Source organism: Myzus persicae, unplaced genomic scaffold (genome assembly GCF_001856785.1).
Source record: "Myzus persicae strain clone G006 unplaced genomic scaffold, MPER_G0061.0, whole genome shotgun sequence".
NCBI lineage: Eukaryota > Metazoa > Arthropoda > Insecta > Hemiptera > Aphididae > Myzus > Myzus persicae.
In genome coordinates, this window is record NW_019103114.1 from 146,496 (window position 1) to 170,770 (window position 24,275).

Here is a 24,275-nt window from a genome sequence, read left to right on the forward strand (position 1 = left end):
TAAAATTCTATTGACGTAATTCCGTGTTTAAAAATGGAAAATATTTTATTTTTATTTTTTAAAAAACCAACAAAAAGACTGCGGTTATTAATTATTATTATTGGTGTCTTTTAATGATGCCCTGAAAATTATTATCTTATATCAATAGTAGGTATTTTATTAATATATTATATGGTGTATATATATATATGTGTGTGTGTATATATATGTATAACTTTTTTTTACATATTGTAATGATATGATCGATAAAATTAATTTTATTACTAAAAATTATACTATGCATACCATAAAGTTATAGAATATTACATCAATTGTTGTGTAACACTAAAAAAAAAATTAAATGTTCGATTACTTAATACTATTCATGTAACATAACGTAATATTTGTAGTTAATATTATACAAAAAATAAAATCTTGTTTCTGATCACTTCGATTTGAGGACATGTATTACCATCCCGATAAACGCGCATTGTGCCATCCTATGCATCCAATAAAATCTGAAATGAAACAAAATTTTGATATTTTAATAGTATATTTTTTTAGCAGACTGAGTTTAGTTTTTATGTGATTGTAAAAACATAAAACATTTTCTTCAATTATACCTTTGGAGTTTGCTCAACGCTTGAGGGATGGTCGATGGTGGATCTTTGAGTACATAGTTACGTATGCCAAACACATAGTCCTTGACATATGTGTCCCACACCACTTGAGTGATGTCCACGGGAAATGTATGACGGTCGACAAACGAGATGTCTTTGTTGAGCTCCTGGATATTCTTGCTGATAAAATCCCACTGGTGAAGTGCAAAAAATTCTCCGGTTCGTGCTGCCATTTTGAAACGTCTATAAATTTTCAACATCCTGTGAAACAACACACGTTGTATTAGACACCACATTTAATATTGTCAGCATCACTCGGAGACAACCCTACATTCTTATGCTGAAAAATACTTATTTCAATGCTTATTTATAAATCTTTGGCATAAAAAAATGAGATGAAATTTACCACATTTCTGTAATCTATATATATTATTGGTGTATTAGGTTTAATGCTTACTCGTATATAACTAATTGCCAGCTTTAGCCAAAAAAAGCTATGGTTAAAACATGATTAGAGCATATAAAAGTCTAAGTATACTTTAAAATTGATACATTTTTCATAAATATCATTGGATTCGTCAAGTAGGTATTAAAACTATATTAAAATTAATACGATTTGACAATGAAAAAACTAGTTAGTGAAATTATTCATACTCCTCGAAGCCAATCACAATTAAAAATTCAAACACTGTCACTGATTCATTTTAAACTCTAATTTTATATATTATAAAATATTATTATATTTTATTGACCCATATTTATAGATTTTGGCAAATCCAACAAATGTGTATTCATTTCAATATATGGATGCATTTTAAAGTTTAAAATGTAATCCAATTAATCTTTATTTTAAATTTTTATCATAGTTTATTTTCCCAACACTGGTTTAAGGCTTTAAGCTTAATAGTGTACAATTTGTGTTGTGAATATAGCTTTTATGTGATGGCTTGTATATTGGTTATGAATGTCAAAGCTTAACAGTGAATTTGGGTAGAAAAATGTTGAAAATGGTCAACATTTTATCACATAAATAGTAACCCAATGGAATAGCATTTATTGAGGCGTTTAGGATAGGCAATTCTTTCTGCATAAACATTGATTCAATGTGTTTAATGACATAACTACATTAGTGCTAATAGAATAATACATAGGTATAGAGTGGCAATAAACATAATACCTACAGTATTAATATGAAGGATTATGCCCGTGTCAGGGGATGCATTATTTTGAAACTATTTTTCGACAGTTCACGAATGTTAATAATAATTTCAACTGAGTTGTGTGTGAAATTATACGATGAGCAGTATACATTTAGAAACGGTTTTCAAATCTTTAACTTCATTTTTACAAATTAGGTATTATAATTTTATATCTTAAAATATCTAATATAGTAATAAGATTATAATATAATATTATGATCGGCATGGTCAGTGGTAACTCAAAGCTGGGCCTTAACTAGTTAGAAAGTTACCATTTTGTTAACTTTCTAACTTGTTATTTTTCAGTTTATCAGAAACCAAACACAATATGTATATTCCTTTGAATTTGTTATTTAACGTTTTAATTTTAGATGCTCATGTCGAAAGTTTATTGATTAGTGCTGGATGCTGCACGCTGGTGATATATTATTTAATGAAAAACGTTGTTCGATGAGTGACAAAAACCTTAAAATATCATTAACAATCAAATTTAATCCAGGTATATGTATCTAAAAAAGTTTGTCTTGATAAACTTTTCATTATTTGTATTGATTTATTAACTTTAAACTGACTCTTTTTAAAGAAAATATACTTTTAAGTGCCAGTAATTCTATATAGATAAAGGTTTTTGACAGTGACCCGATTTTAAGGTTACAATGGTAGCTAGTAAAACCATAGTGGAGAAATCGTGTAAAACTTATCCATAAGTTGTGACTTGTGACACACAATTTCTCTTCTATTAGCTAAACATTTTTTATGTAAGTTAGTTGGTCCTCGGAACAAAATTATGGCGAGGATAGGGCACCGTCAGCGTTGGACGACTAAAAAATCGTTAAATTCGATATGATTTCAAATTGTAATATTTTGATATGCAACAATACTAATAGTTACTAATATAATTTTTAATTTTAATCTTTAAAGCTTAAGTATAAGGTATTTTTTTTTTTATAAAAGTGCTGAAATTGTAAGACACCTAATAGAGTAATAACCAGTAACATTTTATTTTATATCAGCTATGTTTATCATCTAAACTATAGCTTAGTTTTTATTTGCTTTACTTGAACATTCAGGACATAGACTTTAAATCGTATTTTATACAGCCGACTTCGCTTTAAGACTTTGAGCTGAACGATTTACAATCGTCAATTTTGATAATTTCGTTGTGTGTCCAGTAGATACATTTTATTCCCAACTGCCAACCTTGTTCTATAACCCTTAACTTGTTCTTTGTTTGTATTAATGTGTAGTAGTATGCTGATTCTGATTTGAACAGAATGCATTATTAAGGCGTAATAGATGTATATATATATTAACACGAGTCATCGGTTTTGTTAATAATTATTATAGTGTTTGGTCATAAGTTGAAAATTTGAAAATTTAATAAATACACATTCAAATTGGTACCTACTTTACGTTGTTTACATATCCCCCCCTTCCCGCCCGAAAAAACACCATTATTTTTAAGTACTCGACGTTTGCATTTATTTTAATAGTAAATTACAATATAAGTATAATATCCTAAAGTATTCTTAGTGCCTAATAAAACCAATAGTACATACTTTCCTCAGAAAAGTTTTTCGTACCTATGCAGTGATCTATTATTGAATTCAAAAATTGAACACATACCTACCTATAGTACGTTACAAAGTGACTTAATTGATCACGACAGGTAGGTACACCATTCAGTGATGGCTTGAGCTTTTTTCCTATGAAAGAACTACTGTAAATAAGTACCCACCCATCAATTTTTTTACACTTTACGCTTTACTTTTCACACATTTTATACACAGTCCGTATGTGACCGTGTGAGTATAAATTATGAGTTATAGTCTAGCCGTCTAGGTCCTGAAGACTGAGTCATTGGGCACCCACCTCCCACTTTTGTTCGAGGCTATCACCTAGAAAAATAGCTGTTTAAGCTGCCTCTGGGTACACGTACACTCGGCGCCCAAGTATATTGCGTGCTGCAGCAGAGCGGTCTACTTTCTCACTATTTTTTTTTTAAGTTTTAAAAAATGTTCCCGGGCTTGTCGTGACCCGTTTTCGGCAATCACGACGTTGTATTATTATTATTATTATTATTATTATTATGGACGACTTCGTAGAGTTATAACTGCAATGACACTCACATGGGCTTAGAGCCGGTGAGCCGCAGCACGATGTCCAGCACGAATGCTGGAACGAAGTGGAAGAGGATCTCGCACAGCCTGTGCACCATGCGGTTAGTACGGAACGAGAAGCCCGGATACCACTGCAAGTACTTGGAAGGTGCGGTCAGCGAGTGGTATTGGCAAAGGTTGCCCAGCTCTTCCCAGCGGAGCGGGTTCAGTGCTCCGGAAGTGCAGTTGTACACCCGGACGGCGTTTTGCCTGAAACACGAGACACGTGATTAATGTAGGTTCATATATTATCATATTATCGACCGACAGGTGTCTTATATTATATGAGTAATTAGTAATTACGTATCATAACTTTATAAGCCACGATACATAAACATTAATTATTACAAAATACCGAAATTATATTTCTACAATGTGTGCCTTATACAAAAGTACGTCTAGTCGTCAGTTTTTCGATAGGTGGGTACACATATAATATAAAATATAACAAAGACATAAGGGTCGTGAAATCTGAAATGTAGGATGTCACTACGTTTTTCTCCAAATAAACAAAAAGTATTATTAAATTACTTAATTTGAATTGCAATTTTTTTTATATCATTAAAATTGCTTATATTACACTCCTTAAAACCCTATTAAAAATGTAATGAACATCAATCAATAAAACTAAAAAGTGGTACTATAATTTCAGCTTGGCGTAAAATTGAACATAATTAGAGTACGATCATAATTTAAGGTCCTCTTGATATCAATAAATTATTATCCTGAGATTAATTGATCGGTAACAGTAAAAATTAGTAAATGCAGATATAATATAATATTGTATGCGTGTAATTTGTGTAAATTGTTTACGAAATACCCAAATCACATCATGAATCAAATATTTATATTTATAAAATCATAAAATTGTATTGAATTTAATCTTTAAATATTAGCTTTGGCTGATTAAAAATATTAGATATGGAGGGTAGACAGGGTGCCCCTAACACAAGGTTTGGTTTAACAATAGATATACCAAAACATTTTTCAAACATTTTTTGATAAATAATTTTAATAATTTTTTTGAAAATATGAAGTGGCGAATATTTTACGATTTTTATGGAACTCTTAAAAATCAATTTAAAATGTTATTGTATTAAAATATCTTAGACCTATTATTTCTTTGTTTTTAGTCTGTATCTATATTAGTAACGATGTCATATCCACCCCCTCAACGTGACTCTTCGACGTGAGTTTCTGGTACAGTGATGCGAACGATTATTTTATAGTTATTAATTAATAATAATTTATCATAGATAAAAGCCGCACGAAACGTTTTGCAGCTATGTAGTGATTTTATATATCATACCATCATGGTGCAGGGAGGATAATGATTTTGAAACACTGTCACCGAAAGCACTTATAATGGATGGACGCTTCTAGAAAACATGGTATATATAAATATTATATTTTAATATTATATTACCGACGCTGGACTGCCGCATGCCGTGCTTTTATCGGGGAACAAAATATTGTTTGTTTAATATACTAATATATACGTACAATGACAGGGGACCACTACAACTCACTATACATGTGTTTGGGAACTCTCGTCGTAGGTGAAACCTCTATATAGATGTGTTGATTATATCTTGGGCCGACTTAGGTTCATATTTCTATTAAGATTTAAGTTTTTAATATAATATGGACATGTTTTTATATATCTAGTAATAAGATGATGTTTGTTTGGACGATTATTTTCGATGTGTATTAAGTAATCTATATCATATACGAAATAAGAGAAACCCAGTCGAGCCTAATATGAAACTGAAAGCTGCTAGAGGAGGTCGATACATTTTTAGAAGAAATTATTGTAAACATCGAGACAATTTAAATCTATATGCGGTGACTATTGTCCATACGGTATCTAAATGGCAGTTATGTTAATGTTGATACCAAATCAAAGATTTACCGTGTTCATCATATTATAGTAAGAGATGTTTAATTTTAAACTTTAAATAACGTTTTAATCCAATTTATACTATGCGCCCGACTAAATTGCAAAGTGAACGCTAAAAAAACACCTGTAACTTGAGATAACTTAAAACGGTTATAGTGTGAAAAAACTTCATAGGCTTAAGTTTCATAAAACTTTTTATACCCGCTTATTTATTTTAATGATGTAGAATATTTTATAGAATTAAAAACTAGAAAGCAAAAAGCCTTAGGAAATCAACATAATATACAAAGTAAATATATTCATACAAACCACTAGGTACCTACTATTGAAAAATAAAGATTTTCAATCCCTTCTATAATCCTTACTTCAATCCTAAATTAGTCAATATTATAGGGAAATATTACTAATAATTCATTAGCAATTTAATCTCTGAAAACTCAAAAAACTCAGATGATAATGAAGACTATTTTATTATTTATTTAGTGCCTACTTTAGAAGTACTTAATATTTTTATTTATTAGGTATCTTGTTTGTCAAACAGTTTTAAAATTATAGAATGAAAACATTTTTTATTTCATTTTCATTGTAATTTTTGGTACAATACTCGTTTATCAGTCATGTACACATTTTTTGTACAATTTTATTTAACCATTAAATTCTAATAAAATAAAGTAAAAGTTATTTAATTGTAAAAATAAGTCTAAGAAAGTAATAAAATAAATTGACATAGTCAACATTCAAAAGTACGATTTATTTATTTCGTTATCATTTTAATTTTTTTAAATGGGCACATTTTAAAATTCAATTTCGACTTAGATGCAAAATACCAACTCTGTATACTGCAAAGAACAGAATACAGCTGTGACTTCGAATCAAACAGTGCGTTACTCTGACACGACGAACTAGTTTTTTTCTCAATTTTCGCTAGAGTCGCTTTAGACCAACTACTTATTAATTATTAATATTCTGAGTTTTATTTTGTATTTTACCTGTATGTGGCCGTGTGCCAGGCAGACGTTATTAGCGTGTTCACTAGAATATCGACAGGTATGATGTCCACACGGAGCTTCTGGTCGCACACGATGCTCCTGATTGTGCCCCGTCCTATCTCCATCATAATGCCTGTGATGCCACTCATGTTGTCTACCCACCCTTCGAACGGCTCTTTCCAAGCAGCGGTCACTTTGAACATAATTTTAAAATAACGCCGTCATCTTTGTTGCATAATATTGTCGCAGTACACTTTAAGCCGACGTTTCTTTAAACTCTATTAATACACTTATCACAATCGAAAAAGGATAATATTTTTTAGAAAATTACAAATCTGTTTTTGAATAACACAAATAGTAATTATTTCACTATTTAAGGAACCAAAAAGTTTTAACAGCTGCCAATTTTTTGTCATTGTTAATAATTATACTCTTTTTGACAAACGGATAAGTCATACATATGTTGACTTCAAAATTTAAATTGTGAAACTTATTATACGTTCAAATACCTATAGAATAATGATATGTCCTAGCTGTTGCGAATCTGCAAAACGAAAAGGATGTTTTGTATACCTAATAAACACACCGTGGATGATGGCATTTTGTACCGACTAGGACATTATAATGCATAAATATTCGATGTTCTCTGTAGGTGTGTTTTTAATGATTATTAAAAAGCCTTGCTACTGCCGTCAATTTTAGTTTGAAAGTTTTGACAAAATTAAAGTAAGTTTAAATTGTCTGATTTCAACTCTGAAAAAAATGTAAATTTAGCAGAAAAATGCCAACAGATTGCACGGAACACTGAAAAAATGTAATCTATTTAATTGAAAACTTAAAAATATGGATTTTATTAAATGAAAATTAAACTAGAAATTAAAAATAGAAAGTGTTTCCAACAATGTATAGACATTTTCCAGCTGAATTCAAATCTTTTTTTTAGAATTAAAATCAGACAACATTAAGTAACTTTAATTTTATCAAAACGAGAAGTACCTATAAATTACCGTAAAATTCGTATATCTAGTGAATTTTATACTTTAATAGAGTTATTTACATGTGGATGGGAGTGGCTTTCATCGGTACCCACATGCAACCCCGCTCACGCCAATAATCATTTACGACTAATTGACAAACAAAATATAAATCTTGGGCCGCGACGAAGGGATTAGAAATTGCCTATTTTTGTCCCTTAAATAAGTGCTTAGTGTGGCCCCAACTACGTCCGATAATCATAACAGTTTTCCAACGTGATTGAAAATTAGGTTGTCGTACACGTGACTACTTGAGTGTGGCAGGGATATAGCTGGTCAAGGGCGTTTTTCAGTCGTTGAAGGCGTTCAACTCGGTGGGAGTGTGTCTTTTTGCGTACAGATATAGTTTTTGATGTTTAGTAGTAAATATTATAACTTCTTAATTTTTTCATATTTATCAATTTAGTCTTCTAATTAGTTAGTAACCACGAACAAATTACTGGATGATTGTCAAATCATTAGTAATAAATTCATTTATTAGTTATACACTAATACAATTAAATGTATAGGTACCTACAGGCTACTTAAAAATAGAGCATTATTTAGTAGGCTGCAGGTAGGTAATAATATACCAATCTGTACAAATTATATACATCATATATTATTTTCATCGCTGTATATAATATTCTATAGTATTAACTATTTTTAAAGGTTGAAAATTCGCTCCCTCCATAAAATAAAAGGACGCCCCTGACACAACTAGGTACCTGTATAATAATACATAACACATTATGTCGAGCATCACGCACGATCTATAATTCATACCTATGCTGGGCCTGACGATTGCCGCTGGTATGTCGTCCGCTTGTTCGGCGACCACCCACTCGGCCATTGCTTTGGTCATGGTATACGTGTTCGGATGGTTACCCTGCATCCGTCGACCCATCTCCCGTAGGTCATCCTCGGACATCTTCTGACAGCAGTTGATCACGAAACCAGGGTCGGCAGGCGGCTTGTACACTGATTCTTGGATCGTCATCTTGTCTGCGTTCGAGTACGCCGTCGACACGTGAATCATAGCCTGCGACCACAATTATATTATAGGCGTGTAGTATGTATAGGTATTATAATTTTATTATTATTAAAAAGCATATTATAACGTAAATCAATTAAGCCCCATTAGTCTCTACTGCAGGTTTTCGTGGATTCGTGTGATGTCGTTGGTACTTGGTCGGTTATTTTTTCAAACTCTACTACCTAGTCAAAGAATCTATTGTAACAATGTGACTATTTTCAGTTGGTTAGTTTGAAAAATTATACTTATAATTAAAATTATTAAATATAAATATAAATATAAATATTTAAAATTAAAATAATACTTATATATTATGCCTGTGTATATTGCAGGTAGTTACAATTAATTAGGTAGTTATTAGGTGCCTTAATTAGTATCCTGGACCTTGCAGTGTAAGGGTTACCTACTACTTATCAAAATATGAATTGTTGTTTCTCTCACAAGGTCAATATTAGCCATCAGGTGAAAATATTTTCATTGCTGTTGGGTTAGTTAAGGTTTAGTTCCTATTGTTCACCCCTCACCGACTCCTTTACTATCACTGCGTATTCAAAGTTTAAGCAAATGCAATCGATTGTGACTTATTATGATTATTCAAATATAAATAATAATAATATAATAATATTTTTATAATATTTTTTTTTACTTTAGTGGCAATCATCAAAACCACTCTGCACTTTCAAATATTATACGAAAGCCAAATATGACATCGTTCAATTTCGCACACGTGTATAACAACACCACACGCGCTTTATTTCCAAGACACGCGATCCTTTCAAACGACGGCAATATCAATTTGACGTTTCTCTCATTTTATTGTTTTTCTACTGTTAATATTTAATATATTATTATCAAGTTTAATACTCAGTGGGTAGTAAGTTTTCTACATACACCGCAGGTGTAAGCACAGGGTGTGTCAGGTGTGCCGTGGCCTGTGACTATTTGCACGACTTTTATTCATCCTGGGGCTTTGTTTCATGTTTAAGCTACAAAACAAATATCACGAATAATAACCCACGAGGATGAAGTATGAACAAATTTATATAACCAGTTAAATAAAACAACCGCTAATAGTGATATGCCCAATTCATCACCGCCGTTTGATGTTCGAGTTCGAGCGTAACAGTGACAATATTAATTTTTATTCCAAGGCGTGTATTTCTACTACTAATTAAACTACCTAGGTGTAGAACCTTCCAAAAAAATTGCATTGCAGTGAACCTTCTTTAGGTGCGGAAGCGTAAATCGGATTCATGGGCTCGGCCTTTGCAAACAAAAATTGTTACGGGCGTGGCTTCTTCGACACTAAGGTTTCTATAGTAATAAATAATAATTCATATTATGTTGTCTTATCCAATTGAAAATTTAATTTTTTTATTATTTTTCCGACAAAAACTTAATATTTGACATTGGCGACCGTAACCTTTTTTTTTCATTCGCTCTGTAAACAAGTTTCACTACATTCTCGGGTACTATTGCAACAAGCATTTTATTTTAAGTTGAGTAAAGTAATGATTTCATTCGATATTCTTATGCAGGTGTATTATAATTTAGTATTAAAAAAAATATATTAAAGTATACCTACTTATTTTTTGAATAATAACCTATATATTTTATTGAAATATTTAAAACGTTTTTGTGAAACACAGGTAGGTACAAGAATAAGTATTAACCAATATGAGTTTTTATAAATTTTTTTTCAATGCATATTTTTTATTCTTCTTTTTGTGGGGGGGGGGGGGGGGCTCAGGTTTTTAATTGTCCATTTAAGATAAAGTTGTCCAATTTCTTCATTGCACACCCTATAGCAAATTGCTGCGCAAGCTTATGACTTACACCTTTAATACGCGCGGTATACTTATAATATAATTGTACTTAATATGGTAAACGCTTATTACGGTCTACGTGCTTCACCAAAGTGGCGTGTTTAATGTGGGATGGTAGATGAGGGGTTTCACTCCCAGGAATCATATTATATTCCTATTATACTTGTGTGGAAAAAAAATTGCTAATATACTGATGTTATTGAAAAGGAATTGAAACGAATTGTTCAAAAAAATAAAATAAAAAAGCGGGTAAGTGGATGTCGCTCAGCTGTACATTTGGTATCTACTGTCTAGGTCGCTGTAATGGATGGTATTAAATTTGAATTCAGTGATATGATATCATTTTGTATACAAAAAACGATTCTGAGCGGAGACGGTATGTCAGTCTAGGATATTTTATATTGTTATTACTTATAATTAATAAGGTAGCCGGCAAGTTGAATTAATATTATTCATAATGTTATTCTTAAATTATCAGTGATGCTGGAAAAATATTAAATATACCTACATAAGATTGGGCTTTGGAATCGAATTACAACAAAATGACGAACGTCCATTTTATAAATTTTCAATTACAAAATCATTTTCAATTTTCAATTGATAAACATTGTCAACATTTGAACTTTAAATCCTTATAAAAAAAATTGTTTGTTTTTCCTATCTTTTTTGAAAACTATTGTAAATTTTAAATTTTGACCTCCCGAACGCAAAAACTAGATTCATTTTGCTACCAGAAAAGTTGCTGTTGAAGAAAATCGAAGCACTTTTATACTGTCCCAAACCGTGATGACAGACACACAAAAAAAAAATGAATAAATAAAATATAAAAAAACACACATCATTGTAAAATCAATACATTCATCGCTCCTCTCAGAATCTAAAAAAATATAAAATTTTAATATTTTATGTCTTACAATTCATATAAATTCAAAGTAGAAAATATCAAACAATGGGTATTTAATCACGTTTTTCAAAACACACGTATACTAATGAGTAATGATATTAATAGAAGTCACCGGATTAGTTTGAAAAAAAAATATTTTAAATTTGTTTATGCTGTACGAATTTTGTAGGTACCTACAGGCGTCCTTCAAAAGGCGAAAAACTGCCCAATACGTTAACAAACATACCGAAAAGTAAAGCGATATATATTTATAGCATGATCCATGATGTTATATGGTAGGTATTTGAATATTATATTATACCTAAACGCATACACATTTTTCTTGCCAGGATAATTTAAAATCACGATTTTTTTTACATAGAAAGCTCTTAATTTTAATACATTATAATAATATAATATCATATTATACAGTTTCAAAGTGTACAGATTATAATAAATTATTACATTAGGTACGTTTTTAAGCATTATTACGTTAATGTAATTGTTTGGGCAAACAGAAATAATGAAATCCTAGGGGGGGGGGCATTTTCTCAGTCTTTCTCCCTAGCTCCCCCTCGGTCCCCCGTGATACGGAAACCGATGGTGGCATACGAAATTACCCAGTGCAGGTACTACTACGGTTACGAGTTATAATATACCATTCGGTGGCCAACCACTTTTTATAAATGACATACCGAGAGAACATTTTTCCTTTGCAGTTCGTTTGTACGCCCCTTCGAATGCTGTGTACGTCAGTACAAAACCGATCTATACGTGCGGAAACGGAACTGTTCGTCGCATAAACGCCGCAGGCGTGTAATTCGTGGTAATAATATTGAAAATATAAATACGATGATCGCCGACATGGCTGTTGTAGTGTCGTGATAAAATAATTGAGATCGTCGCCAAGTGAGATTAAATTGTCGATTTTAAGAAATTATGCTGCAGATAGACTTTGAAATCATAAACGAAAGATCGTACTACGATTATAATATTATACATTAGAGAATATTATTATCAAAGTTAAAAAGTTTCTTGCATTCAAGATTTGGCTTTAACTACTCAGTTAATAAGTCAAGTTTATTTTAATGTAGGTGTATACACTCCATGCGCTCATGCATATTAAATATTTAGTTTTTTCGTTATTTTGTTAACTCGCGACTTTAACTTCACTCGTTTTGTTTTATTTCATTTCTCCCGCTTAACGATCACAATATTGTTTCAATCGTCCCAATTGAGTTAATTCAAAAATATGTCAAGAGAAAATTTCACAGAAATATCTGTTTGTTTGCCTCCTGAATAATATGCAAATCACATTGTCGCATGCTACAGATTTTTATTTTATACGAACGCGTTTTCAATCATAATCTGCTTTTTCCTGACCAAAGGTTTAAAACGCATGGTCTGGAGATTCTGACGAACGGTCTAGCCAACGGTTTCGATTCGTTTTCAGTTTTCAGTTTAACCACTAAGTCAACGAAAAAAAAACCAGCCCCGAACAAGTCCTCTCCCGGATACGCACCTTTAACTTTGGCATCGACCGACACAGGTCGACGACGCGTTTCGTGCCCAACGTGTTGAGTGTGACAGCGGTGCGGAGAGTCTCGTTGAACTTGACGGTGGCCGCCGAGTGGAAGACGATTGTCACGTCAGAACACAGCCTTTGCCTGTCCTCGGCGCTCAGGCCCAGGTCGGGGTCGGACACGTCGCCGTTGATGCACACTACTTTCTCGAACGCTTTTTCTGCATCGGCTGTGGACCGAATGCGATCGAACACCTGCTCAAGAAAAACCACACGTCCGGTTAGTACAATATATGTTATCAAGTATGGGTATCCGTGATTATTATTATTGTTGACTTAAAGTTCATAAAAGAAAAATTCAAAATTAATTACATTTCCTACAACATCATTGCCCTGTACACTTTAAAAAAATTGAAAATTACTGTGTTTAATATAACCCGAGTACCTATTCGGAATACTTTTAAAGTGTTCATAACACCATCATCTTTTCCGAGGTCACTGAACTGTCTTTACTCGAAAAGTTCTGTAGATAATAATATTGATTACTTAATTTTTTTATTATTCATTAGTCATTAGTCATTGCACCATATTATTTTGTATTAAAATGTAATTTACATAATAACGTTTGAGGGCTAGGAAACAAATATTTGATAGATATACAATATACATATTATTAAATATTTTATATTCAATTAAATCTGTGCTTTGAAAATTACTTACATTTTATTTTTTTTATATAAATTATAAATGCTCGTATTATAGGTTCTTGAGTTGAAAGCGATGGTTCTAAAGAAGTGCAATGTAAAATCGATTATAAAACTGCGTAAGTACAGCCATTTGACAGTATCTACTGAGTATTAAAAGTTTAACGACGTACAAGTTATAAAAACTACAGTTTAAGCCTACTATACCGGGTGTAATGATAAAGAAAGACCTGACAATTAAAAATTAAAAATTGATACAAGTCAAAAATGTATGAAAGATTATTAGTAATTTAAGATTTATTTATGTGTCTGAAAATTATCAAAAAGAATATTTTGAAAAAAATCATTACGTTTCGTTTTTTGTACCACACAAAGAATGTTTGAAACATTTTGAAAAATAATCGTTTTTACCATCAATATTTTTCTGAAAATAAGATTTATAATTTGGCTATTTTGAATTTATCCCCCCCCCCAAAAAAAAAAATTAAAAATAAAATATGTACCTACTCTGTACTTCGTACATTGTAAGTCTCTATAGTCTATACATTTCACATGGGATTTTTTTTTTAATATTAATTAGAACAAAAATTATTTTGTTTATCAGTTGATTCTGTGACCCCTTGTTAAGGTATAGGTATCTGCGTTGTGACTTGCAAGGGTAAATCTCAAAAAACAATTTTATAGCTGTAATATGCGTAGGAATATAAACCGGTGCTGTATAATATCATGATGTGCTAATGCACAACAGTCAATAAAAATGTTACGAGTTTTCGATTAAAACCAATTAAAGGTATATAGGTATAAAGAATTCGTACCTTGTTTCTCGTAAACATAATATAACATATATGCACCCACCCTTTCGGGGCGGATCCAGAATCTGTGAGTGTGAGGATGGGGGACAAAAGACATAATGTACGCAACACAAATCTATTTTATATTGTGCATTTTTTATATACCTATTATATACCGAGTGATTCATTTGACGTAAGACATTCATGTTTTTGAAAATATTTGTTTTGGGTGTCATGGCTCAAGTTATTACAAAACAACGTTTTTAAATTGCAATAACATACAGTTTTAATTCTATCTCCAAAAAACAGAATAATTTCTTGAGTATTTCGATACATAAAAATCGAATTTAGAATGAATGGTTTTTGAGTTATAAGTATTTTAAATTCAGGTAAGCGGAGTAGTCATCTAAACTTCAAATACTTATAACTCATAAACTACTCGTTTACTACTCTATTATAAAAAATGTTAATATATTTTGGGGCATGAAATTAAAACTGTATCTGTGTTGATATTCAAAAACATTTCTACTTTTTGAAATAATGGGAATTCGTAAAAAAATGATAAAATATCATAAATATTTGTCATAATTTTAAATGTTTCTCATTAAAACACTAGATTATGGATACACCCGGACACCCTGAACTCAGCGAACCAGGAAATAGCACAACCAAAGCGTAGGTGTATGATTTTCCTCATACTTATTTTCAACTTTTAACAATGTTTATAATATAATATAATGATCACAATATGTTTTGAATTTTGTCTAAAGTAGTTGGTCCTGCTGTCATGTATGTTTTGCGTGCTCCGTGCCAGTGTTATTTTATGTTTCGGGGATGGCTTTACGAACATTACAAACTTTACTTAAAACTTTCCACAAACGTGCGTCTGACACCGATCATCAATATGTATGTAATGAACATTAAACATACTCAAGACATGTGGTCTCAAGACGACATGACTTGGTAATACCCGTGTAACAACATATTTTAATATTTTATGCCAAAATGACTCTAACACGTTCTACCTCCTAATCGACTGGTTGTCTAATATTCCTGCTAAATATTAAAATATCTTATCGAGTCCTATATGCATACATAGTGATGCAGGATAATATCGGTATCTCCGTATCGCTATAATTAAGAACATATCGATGGATATCGATGGTGATATAGGTACATTATACAATATCTAGGTTAGGGAAGTCGAATGCGATACAATAAAATAGATATTTTATATTTATTTATATTTTGACAACAAATAAATTTAATGATTTAATCAGATATCGCCAACTAAACAACAAATATAATTTATATTTTATTAGTTTATTTCCACGTATTTTATTTTATTTGTCATTACGTTTTCTGTATTGCGCTGGTAAAATATTAAATGATAAAGTTACAAAAACTTTTTATTACGAGCTTAAAAAAAATAGCCAATAAACTTATTTCCAATGTCAAGATATTGATATCGATATAAATGTATGACGCTAAAAAAAATGTAGTTCTCAATCACTAATAAGATAATATTATACAATTGATTATCATATATAGCTAGCCGTTTCACCTCGGATGTCCATTATAGAGCTTCATAATATGTATACAGTGTTCGTCCTTGCCTTGCGTCTAATGGGCATTTTACACCCTCTGTCCACCGTATAATAATAATGCGTCGGTCGGTCTGGAGTCTGGAATATACCAAAATGACGCCACTGCTATTTGAGACTAATATATACATTATACACACAATAACAGTGATGCGATCGGATTACGTGCACTCGCGCCCTAATAATATACAGTGATAATATATATATAGTCGGTTCCCCCACCCACGCCTCCATTTTTCAGTGGAAAGTTATGAGTCTGAAAAACTACAAGTTTCTATATTCCACTGATACCTATCTATTGTGTCTCATATATAGTGTTTATAGAAAACACGCAGCGGTAGCTGGGAGCGGTGGTTAAAAGAACTATTTTGGCGGTGTTTTTAGTCGTCTAGCCTTTATTGATTTAATGCCCACGTCTGTTTTCTGCAGTGTTGAATATTATACAGTGCTATTTTAAACCTAACTACAACTTAACACCGTCGTAGACAGCCACGTGTCGATTTATCGTGGTGGGTGACGACACGGAGCTTCTATAATTTACACATACATATATATATATGTCTTTAAAACATAGCCTAGTAACGGTAGAAATCTTTTGTATTACCTACCTAATCATTGCTAAAGTTGTGGTTATGGCGGTCAAATACAAAACCCGTTGTACCCACCACGGGAGTAAACAAGGAATGGTGTCGAGCCTGTGGAATTAGTGGCCAATCGGGGAGTGTTCTCGGAAATTTTTTTTTTGGGCTTTGGGATTGAGTTTTATAACTGTAAATAGGGCACCTGCTATATAGTGCCAGCAATGAATGAGGTTATCGCGATTATATAGGTATGATAGACGTCCGACAAACTGCAACTGTATAACCTATCATCATATCTACAGATGTTCTAATTATACTTACAAACCTCGTTGGCTTGCACGAATATACCTATGTGGGTTGTGGGTTGTGGGTACACTCACATTACACAAAGATGGTAAACAATAATTGGCTCTAAGAAGTCGAAGATGTCGATAGTTGATAAGTGTACACATAGTTATCTGCTTATTAGGTATACCGACTGCAGGTTGGAAATGTCGTGTAAATTGTCGTGTAAATTGTCATTTAATATTTATTTATTTTCAGTGTATGTACAAAAAGTATCTCGGCTTCTATGTCGGAAGGTTGAACATTTTTTTTTTTTTTTTAAACAGCTCGTCCGTCTTATAATTTATCCTGAAAAATCGACAAATTCATTTTCGCCCAGTTTTCTGGCATTAACGCAGAGCACGACAACGTGCATAAAATAGTTATCCAGAATCCACATCGATTTAAAACGTCTACTGACCCTACTGTAATATAGTAATAGGTACATAATATATAATGTCATTAAATATTTATGTGTAGCCTATTTGATTCGCCCATTGTGTGTATTTTATAAATTCATAACCGTTCGCAACGTCCCAAGAAAATGTGATACAACTACCAACGAACCGAGAAGTTTTATTTTGCTGTTCTCTATATTTTTAAGCAATAATAATTATGAGATTATAGTTTTCGAGTACGTTAAAAATATTTTTTATATACAGTATGAGATCGTGTCAACTCATATTATACATTATAATTATACATCTATGAACAATACAGTGAAGCCCCCATACTACTTAGTCTCGTGGGCAACAAAAAAAATCGTATTATAAAGAACTTTATAAAATTAAATAAAATAAATTTGGTTCTAATTTGGTTTGGTTCTTAAAAATATCTCGCCAAACAGAAAATATTGCTAAATGGAAATTCGTTACATGAAAGTTATTACTAGAGCTAGGATTTTGGTGACTTTTGCATTTTTTCTGTAAGTGCTATATAGTTCTAACCAATAATTAAATTTGTTTCGTGGTATAATAATTTAGAATGTGTAATTTTTATTTTGCATTTTTTTGCATTTTTTACCTCATATTTACAAATACTAGGTTAATTTTGAGTATAAACTAATTTTCATTTATTTTAATATGTGTTGTATAGGTAATCTAAATTAGTACCTAAAATACCCTTACAAAAATAGTACCTTTGGACTTATATCGACGACATACCATAATATTGTCGCTGTTATACCCGTTTGCATTAAAATTATTGTCACCTGTCGGCGAATCGGGAAAATTTAAACTATGTTAATAAAATAATATTAAAAATATTTTAAAAGTGGTATATTTGTCGTCGAATCGGGATTCGTCAAAGTGGGTATGAATTGAAAAAGTAGTATAATTGATTAAAATCGCGAGCCAACTCAAATTTGAATATATTTGTTTAATTTGATTCGTAAAACAGATTTTTTACTTTTTTTGTGTAATACAAAAAATGAATAAATAATAATTAATAATAATATTTATTTTCTAATCACATTTTTTTCGCTCATCTATAAGTACATTTTTTGCAGGTCATTTTTTAAGTTCATTTTTTAGAGTTTCGATGTAATTTTTGCACTCTTTTTAGTCCATTTTTGTGTATTTTTTAGGTCATTAAAATCCTATTTCTAGTAATTACACTGTATATATTCATTATTCATCTTTGGACGACGACGTAGGTATACTTCAATTTGCGTATATAAGTATAATATAATATCGGATCTTAGCTATTATAGACCCACTGCAGGCTACGTAGGTGCAATGGCATTATGCAGTAGAACTGTCCACCGATAAAAAAATACAATTTTCAATAAATAATATAATAAATTATTATACTAGGTCAACTCGATAACGGAAATTTAATTTGGTCGGTATTTACGGCACGCGCGTGTAATTATAGTGGACACGAGAAAGTCTAAATGAGAGTACCCTCTAAGTACGTGTACCTAATAGATAAAATATATTATATATATATTTGTACGGTGTTGGTGGCGTATTGTAAAACTATAAATTTTAGTTTGTACTTAATTCACAGTATAAGTACTTATGTGAAATAATACAACAGTTTTCGTTTCCAGTCTCAAATTGCAATAACTGCAATGGTTTAAAATAATAATAACTCTATAATATTATGATAACATATGCAGACAACAAAGAAACGGCTAATGAATGAAATTAATATTTATGATAGGTATGATGATATAATGTAGAGTTGTCGAAGTGACATTGCTGAGTTGTGAGTTCAAATTTAGAAATTTATCGTAGAGAAGTTTTAATGAAATTTTTCCTCAATGACATAACAAATGTTATGTCGAATTTGTGATGTTTAGGTACCTATTATATTGGTAATGTACTAGTTACCTAGTGTATAGCCATATAAGTACCGTGTGCCATGAGTTAAGTACAAATTAAATATTAATATTGAAAGTTCACTTGCGTAATGTGTCGAAAGTCAAAACGTACCTACGTTATCCTGCATTAGCTGTATGTCCCATAACACGTAACAACGAGTGAAAATTTTTTTCATTGACACGTCAATTCATGATAAAAATGTCTAATCCGCGAGAGCAACGTAATTTATCAATGGACAATTTTTTTTTTTAAACGAATTATTAAAAGTATATTCTATAATCAATGACAATTTAACAGATTCTTGATTTTTTGCTGTTTGACAGTTACCTATTTGTCGATTATAATATTAAATGCATTTATTATGTTTTGTATATTATTTTTTTAATGGAAAAGTAGTATTTCTGATATTATATAGAACAGAAATATTTATTTAACATTGACATAGGGGTGTGGTTATGTGAATTGTCTTCTTTATTTAATACAATCTAAGATCTTTTCATACGATTCGGTTAACTGTCCGCTTAAGTGCTGTTTCCGACGGTGCCGTTTCCAGCGTATGTTGAACTCGAATATCTTAGAAAATAAATGTTTATGGCTTACGTAAGTGATAAATACATATTTATCATTTTATCAGTGACAAAGATGCCAACAATGGTATGTTAAGTTTGAACATGACCAAACACCAAATTTTACTAGAGGGATGTTTTAAATTATACATTTTCTAAAACATTTAGAGTGATAATTTGTTTTTAAATTTTTTTTTTCATTCCCTACAATTATATATTTTTAAATTCCAACAAGAAAGTAAAATGATTTTGTTGAATGAAAACTGGTCTTGTGTAAATATTTCTATTTCCCCATCAGTAGGTAAGGTTAATTTGTTTTTCATTTTCCTTAATTATTGTGGAAAGTACTGAGAAATTTTTATTTTTGACCTCCATAAAAATACTAATTAAATCCAAGTTGCTGATTAAAACCTCTCTCAAATAGTTAAAGGCTTTTACTGCTCAAGAAATACACAAAACAACTATGAAAAATAAAGTGTAATAAGTTATAAGTATTATAATAGTATATTATGTATTTAAATTGTTATGCTTTAAAATGCTCATAAATCGCATTAAAATCAAAACATGAATAAAATCTTACGAGGCGTCCTAGATAATATTCTTACTGGAGGTTTGATAAAACAAGTCAATCAATTAAAATTTTTAATTTAAAAACACAAAACTGCGGGTCCTGCGGTGCGCCTCAAATATTTGCCACGTGGGCCGGAGAGACACCAAAGAGGAAAAACAAAAAGTGCGTGTACTATCTGATTAATTTCGGGGCGAACCAAATTTTGCTCACCGGATTTTCCAACAGCTCCTGGAAACGGCACTCTATGTCCTTGCCCCGCTTGGGCCTGATCAGCAGGTAAATGTTCTTCAGGCCCGGACACGACCTGAGCAGCTTCTCGATCAGCGCCTTGCCCACGAACCCCGTGCCGCCGGTGACGAACACCGACGCGCCGTCGTAGAAGTCGACCACTTGTCCTTTGGCGGGGGGCGCGTTCCAGTCCTGGCAACCGAGGTCGTTGTTGTTGTCGGCCATCGTCGTAATCGAAAAACCACCGAGATGACGTGTATTCGACGAGATATATGCGGTGGATCACTGCAGACGTGCTCGGTGTAATGGCTGACCCTGTTCTGTGACCTCTGCTGTCAAGCCCTGCTGACGACCGCTGAACGACGGGACATCGTGTGCCGATATTCGTATGTATAATATGACGCTCTGCAACGATAGAAATTCGGAAAATTAATAATTTAAAAGTGCGACGACTGCGCGTACGGCTGTATAATATATTATAAGACATTTCTATTCGGCGGTCGAAAATTAAATAGAACACACGTGAGTGGGTGGGTGGGGGGGGAGGGGGTAACAAGAGGAGACGTTGTGCATTATAACCACGGTCTTGGATTCACAATGGACTGGCGTCGTCATCGTGACAAGGGGGGTGGAAGAGAGTGGTTGGCATAAATGTATCTTCCCCTTCTACCGTACTTGACTATTTAATTGTATCTCTTGTAATTAAAAATACCGAACTGTTGTAGTGATCGCTGTGCAGGACACGGCGATCGGCACTACAGTTATTATTTAAAGTTTAAACAATAACATTGTGGTACCGTTCGTTGCAATCTTGAGACGTGTTCCCGAAAGATAAGTAATAAATAAGTTAAACACAATATAGGTAATCTTTAATTTTAAAACAAAATGTAGAATATTTTATCCGTTTAATTTAAACGTCAAAATAACTAAAGCGTAAGCTCACTAGATCTTTGACTGGTGCTGACTATATCCTCTAAGTAATGCTAAGTGCCCTACCCGTAATTTATCTATGTATATATATATATACGTATATGGGTTCCAATATTAAAGGTTAATATTTGCTCTAGGCTTCCGGTTATTTAGGCTTTGCGCGTATTCCACGGATTGGCTGTTAATAACCTACCTACATTGTATATATATATATCATAAATTATACTAAATGCATAATTTATTACCTATAGTATATTGAAATTCATAAAATAACTATTATACTGGGTTTTGGGTTTACTACTCTATCAACTCGCCTGGCGGCGGTAGTTTCACTTTTGTGAACTAATTTTTTTTTAATTTCACAACTACTGAGAATATAGTTTTGCGAAAATCTGTGAAAATGTTCGATTCTTCATTTTTATCTTTTAACACATTTTGTACAATTAAACTATATGTACGTTTTTTTGGTTTGACCTTTTTTTTTGTTTTGAGGTTGAGCAGGAATATAGTACCTAATCATATTACTCGAACACGGTCTTTAATTACGTTGGCATACATACATGTCTGTACTCAAATATTGTAACTGAATTAAATGCGTTCGCAGATTTAAATTATTCAATTACGTATTTACACTTATTAGACTAATTTTCTTCGCGCGAAAATATGTAATTCGTAAAGAAAAACATATACTATCGCGTAGACAGCATAAAATATAATATTATATTGCAAGTACTATGATATAGTTAGGTGCACATATTTTTGAAAATATTAATCGTGTCCTGAATGGTTATGTTTTTTTTTATCGATCTCTCCGTTGAGCTCCTTTCACGGCCACTAGTATTTAGAATCGTGGGAACTGCGTTTAGTGTGATTGCTAGTATGATTTGATGATATAATTTATTATCTATCATTATTGGTCCCGATCGCATATGCCTTATGATCTATGTATACTTTCGAGTGGTTTCGTATTTGCGGACAATAATTCGTCTACAGAATTTCGTGATTTTACCGCCGCGATTCGATTGCTTCCAAATCGGAAATTCTCTTTAGTAAATATAATATGGTATTGCACCAACACGATGTGATTATTTTCGTGGGTGTTTCAAAGCTCTAAGTGTGGCCTTTAGAGCGTCGCCAATAAGTGCCGATGATTTAACTCTCCGACAACAATTGACGGTGGATTTGACGTGAGCCCACACCTACCGTTTATTTCGCACAACGAGCTGTCAACTAAAAAAAAAACTATAATACGGAAAATTTCAACTACTTTAGTCTCTTTATTTTGTTCGCATAATATTATAACACAATATCATTTACAGGTAGAAAAATAATTATTATTTGTCGTGTTCCGACGGTGCCGCACTGCCGCAAGACACGCGTTTTCAAATTCGGTCCGGTCCCGCATGGACTTCCGGTCATTCGTACCCATTGAACCTGAAATCCAATTTTCCGTCAAATCTAATATTTTGGAATGTTTCCCGTTCGACATGTCGTCTTCGCGTGTTAAGTGTGTTCCAGTGTAGCTGTCAGCCGTGAAATCATTGACCTTGTTCCATAATCTGGTTAGTTGCGCCGCTGCTACAACAACACTACTCAACGAGTTTTTAGCGCTGGATATGGTTGTACGATAATTCGGGACTTTGACCTACAGACTGATATTGTAAAGTTGGTCTTGTTTTTTCGAACGACCGTTCGAGATTCACGTCCACCAGTTTCGTAATATTACAATCAGCATTGAATCACTGTTTCAAATGTTTGTGATATTTGTATACAAGCTAGTTAGTTTCGTTACACGTCTTCGCACAAAGTCGGTTTGATTGTGCTGTTGGGTATAATACGATAACAGTGCATTTACAGTCATTGTGCGATACGTTTATAACGGTCGATATTTGGCGTGGGTACTGAGAAAAGAGTGAAGACCGATATGGACTATAACTAACTAAATTGAGCGTACTTCGTGTGTTACAAAGTTATTCCATACGTTTACAACACGCAAAACTGTTTGCGTGTTGTTCACGAATCACTGATTTTTATTTCGCGAAGTTATCTTGCTCGGAAGAATGTGCTCCGAGATTGAGCAAGAGTACGATGGTAATATTAAATTCGTACGATTCTTATAGCTACCCATAAAATGTATTAATGTTATAATATCCGAAACGTTCACTAAATTGAATTATCAAATCATACGTACCTATCTTACGTCATGTAAGGATTTTATAAGATCAATTTTAATTACATAAATTGTAATATTTGCAAACAGCAACGTGATATATCACATTAATTAATTAATTTAAACGCTCTAACGGATATTCGACAGTAGCCTAGCTGGTACTCGTCGCGATGATGGAAAGTGTTCTCGAGTATAATTATATTGTGCGCCGATATCGACCGGACCGTGCGTATCTTAAACGTAGTTAGATACGCTTGTTAGGTGTTGATATAAGTTCAAATATTATTACGTGACCCTTATAATATATGTATATATTATAGACTCTGGTTATAAAAGAAGATCAAAGTTATGAA

The 24,275-nt window shown here is 32.2% G+C and overlaps 1 protein-coding gene across 1 annotated transcript in view; it reads right to left on the reverse strand.

Moving 5' to 3' along the window:
- Positions 1 to 239: 239 nt before the first annotated feature.
- The window catches only part of LOC111033811 (putative fatty acyl-CoA reductase CG5065), a 45,687-nt gene continuing 21,651 nt past the window's right edge, over positions 240 to 24,275 (reverse strand). Inside the window, exons 2-8 of the mRNA XM_022314739.1 lie at positions 20,805 to 21,227; positions 13,127 to 13,381; positions 8,646 to 8,901; positions 6,847 to 7,039; positions 3,928 to 4,167; positions 603 to 860; positions 240 to 497 (exon numbers count right to left, since the gene is read on the reverse strand). Of these exons, the coding sequence (XP_022170431.1) occupies positions 425 to 497; positions 603 to 860; positions 3,928 to 4,167; positions 6,847 to 7,039; positions 8,646 to 8,901; positions 13,127 to 13,381; positions 20,805 to 21,047 (1,518 nt within the window). The 5' untranslated portion in view covers positions 21,048 to 21,227 and the 3' untranslated portion in view covers positions 240 to 424. The remainder of the gene's footprint in view (positions 498 to 602; positions 861 to 3,927; positions 4,168 to 6,846; positions 7,040 to 8,645; positions 8,902 to 13,126; positions 13,382 to 20,804; positions 21,228 to 24,275) is intronic.